The following is a 3442-nucleotide window of genomic DNA, read 5'->3' as shown; positions in this document are numbered from 1 at the left end:
AGATCATATTTTTTTTGTCAGCTCTGATCTACTTTTTGCAGCCTCCTCGTTGTGCTTATGAATCTATCTTTGAACTGTTACCCTCATAAATTCAAGAAGTGAAATCACTGTCAACCTCCTTGCTATCCTGTTAACATTATTCAAAGATTCAACTATGTTTGAAGTCATGATCCATGTTCGCTTACATTTTGAATAAGCCCTTGACCACTTGCTATACCTGATATCATATAAATAATCCCTTATTCTTGGATCTATCAGGTCTATTCTTTGCATAATCGCCTCAAATTTTTGTATTGTATAAGCCTTTGCCATTGTAAAAAAACCTTCTTCAAATCTTCAGTATTCCTATGGAAGTTCTTCAAAACATTACATCATAAGTGCCATATGCAAGCAAAATGTTCCAATCCAGGATATACTCTTGCAGTTCCTTTTCATATGCTCTCGTTTCTATCTGACATAAAACACATGTTTTCCCTTTTTCCATATGCTTCCCTAAACTCTTCAAAGAACCAGGTCCACGATGCATCATTCTCAGAATCCACTATGGCATAAGCAAGTGAAAGTATGTGACCTGATGCATTATTTTAAAAAAACATCATACAAATTGGAAACACACCTTAAATCATATTTATTATTGAATATAAATGCAAAAGATTCAAAAAAATACCTCTTAAATCCATAGTGCTTGCAGTCAACATTGTACCACCATATGAGCCTCTTAAAGCTACCCCATCAACCACTACAATTGGCCTACAATGCTCCCAACCTCTAATACATGCTTCTAATGCAACAAATGCATATAAGAAGCTATCACATTCCGTTCTTTCTAATTTAAAAATCGAACCAGGATATGTCTACTCCAATATGTATAGATAACCTGTAAGTTTTTCCATAGTTACAATTAATTTTACAATTTGATATCTTAACATTACAACACAACAAATATATTAACTGTATTCAAATTGGATACCAATTAGATTCAAATTAGACATAGAATGGATATCAATTGGATACACAAAGAAAACCAAATGGATACTGGGATTTCAATTTGTAAACAAACTGCATGCCAAATGGCCACCAAATTGTTGTAGTGCTAAAATTCATACCAATTCAGTTCATAAAATAAAATACAAAATTTAGTTCGAAAAAAACCTGGTAGTTTAGCATATGACTAGGCTGGATCTCCACGCACCAATTTTATTGCCTTTTCTTTAGCTCTCCAGGCCTGCATGTATGTCAGCGCAACATCATGCACTTTCAACATTTCTTCCGCTATATCTTTTGGAATGTATACAATTGATCGATCAATAAATTTATCCATTATTAAAATAGTTACAACACCATTTATTCCCTGACGCTTTGCATACACTCTATCTCTAACGGAACAAGTGTGTTCTGCACAGTACTTTCTGATTTTGAATAGCCCCGATTGAATCAAACATGATGAATTCATCATCCAGGAACAATTATCAGAAGGACACTTCAGGTAGTAACTATTTCAAAAACAAAAAAAGATCCGTCAAAAACTGATATACCAAATTCACTCAAAAATAAATACACATTCAAACAATCAATTAAATATTTACCAAGATGAACTAGAACGAGATATAAGAAATATAAATTTTTCGACAACTTCATAATGTCGCATCATCTCCATAAGTGTTCCTTTATTCTTGTAAATCTGATTTTCAGCTATAAACAAATTAGAAAGGTCACTGATTACTCCATTTCCTTCATCAGTATTTTCATCAACAACTCCATCTAAATTCACTCCTATCAAGCGGATGGAGTTGTTGGAGTATAAATCAAAGTTATTTAGTGTTCTAATAACATCAGAATGTCTCCTATCCACAACAACTACAGAATTATGATTATCCAATGCTATATTCTTCAAAGTTATGCACGATGGATATTTCGTAAAGAAATCTACATTAGTTTTCTTTTGATCTAAAAAAATCCACACACCAACATCAATGTGGATACTAACAGGTGGACATCGATCACTAACTATATATTTTATCTCTATATCACTAATATTAACAACTATCATAAGTTGCGATGTTATCACAATAAAGAATAGAAGATTCATATATAATCCCCTCCATCTGAAAATCAACATATTTCCCTGTTTCATCTTAAAAAAATAACAATTAGTCTTACATAATACAAAACAATTAGAAATATGTTATATATATATATATATATATATATATATATATATATATATATTAACTTTTCATACCAAAGACAATACAAATTTCATCCACAAAATTCATTATAATAACAACAAAATTATACACACTCGTCATTATTTTTTCATACAAATATCATTCAGACAGTACACTCCAAAACAGATTTCATAAAAAAATAATATTTCATATTTCATACCCACTTAATACACATTTCATACAAACAATCATCCTTCATACCAAATTTATACATTTCTCATACCAAATAGTTCATTCCTCTCACACAAATTTATACACAATCGACAAAACTTATATAAACAATACAATTTCAAATTTCATACCAACTTAAAACACTTTTCATACAATTCTTTAAAATTCTGAATAACTATTTTTACACATTAGTGAACACACATATCAATTTCATTCCATTTATACTACCAAATTCATTCAAAACTATACATTTAATTTATATTTTCAGGAAAAAAATATTCAATATTATAATTTTAATATATGTACCCAATCTACAACGATAAAACTATTTATATTCTATACATTTATACTCAAATCATTCATATATTGCGCCAATTTCTCACGAAATCATGGTTTTGACAGTATACAAAATAACTAACTAACAAAACAAAAAAACAGAAACTTACCAACAAAATCACTAATATTACAGTTTCACAACAATTAATACGTTTTATGAACAAAATGTATTGTTTATACAAAAAAATATATCAACTTAAATATAGTGACGATTTACAAAAACAAAATCACAAAATGTGATTTACAGTTTCATTTTTTTTTTCATTTCACTGAAATACAAATACAAACAATAAACAATAATAAATACTAACCTGAAGGATCCCATCTTCCACCATGTTTAATTAATATTGATAAGTAGTTGTCCATCACAACAAAATCAAGAATTTTCAAAAAAAAATAATTCAATTGATCGCCAGTGACGAGATTTCTGGAAGAAAATCGAAGAGCGAGAAACGTGGAAGAAAAATGGATAAAATCAGAATTTTTAATTAATTTTAACAAATTAGAGTGAATTAAGGAAACTGAATATTCTTAATTAGTTTGAATTTCCTTAATTCATGCTAATTAATAATTATCTTTAATCAATTTAAATTTAATTAACACCCCTATTTCCGTTTTTTTACCTTTTTTTCTTCAGAACAGTTTTATTTTAATTTTTTTATCTTTGTATTTTTTTTCAAAACAAATGTTTTCAATTATTAAAAATC

The 3442-nt window shown here is 28.7% G+C and overlaps 1 protein-coding gene across 1 annotated transcript; it reads right to left on the bottom strand.

Annotated features, from left to right (window-relative positions):
- Positions 1–1171: 1171 nt before the first annotated feature.
- LOC125868503 (uncharacterized) lies at positions 1172–2050 on the bottom strand. Its single transcript, XM_049549131.1, has 2 exons — positions 1587–2050; positions 1172–1493 (listed from the first exon to the last, which is right to left on the bottom strand). The coding sequence occupies exons 1-2, from the start codon at positions 2048–2050 to the stop codon at positions 1172–1174; spliced, it is 786 nt and encodes a 261-aa protein (XP_049405088.1).
- Positions 2051–3442: the final 1392 nt, after the last annotated feature.

Source organism: Solanum stenotomum, chromosome 6 (genome assembly GCF_019186545.1).
Source record: "Solanum stenotomum isolate F172 chromosome 6, ASM1918654v1, whole genome shotgun sequence".
Lineage (NCBI taxonomy): Eukaryota > Viridiplantae > Streptophyta > Magnoliopsida > Solanales > Solanaceae > Solanum > Solanum stenotomum.
The sequence above is the reverse complement of the archived record's forward strand: the minus strand, read 5'-3'. Positions and strand labels throughout refer to the sequence as shown.

Excerpts from the sequence above, each read along its gene's own strand:
- LOC125868503 (XM_049549131.1), bottom strand. The coding sequence starts at position 2,050 with ATGATAGTTGTTAATATTAGTGATATAGAGATAAAATATATAGTTAGT. Across the intron at positions 1,494-1,586 it reads TCTCGTTCTAGTTCATCTTG|TTACTACCTGAAGTGTCCTT; the intron begins GTAAATATTTAA and ends TTTTTGAAATAG.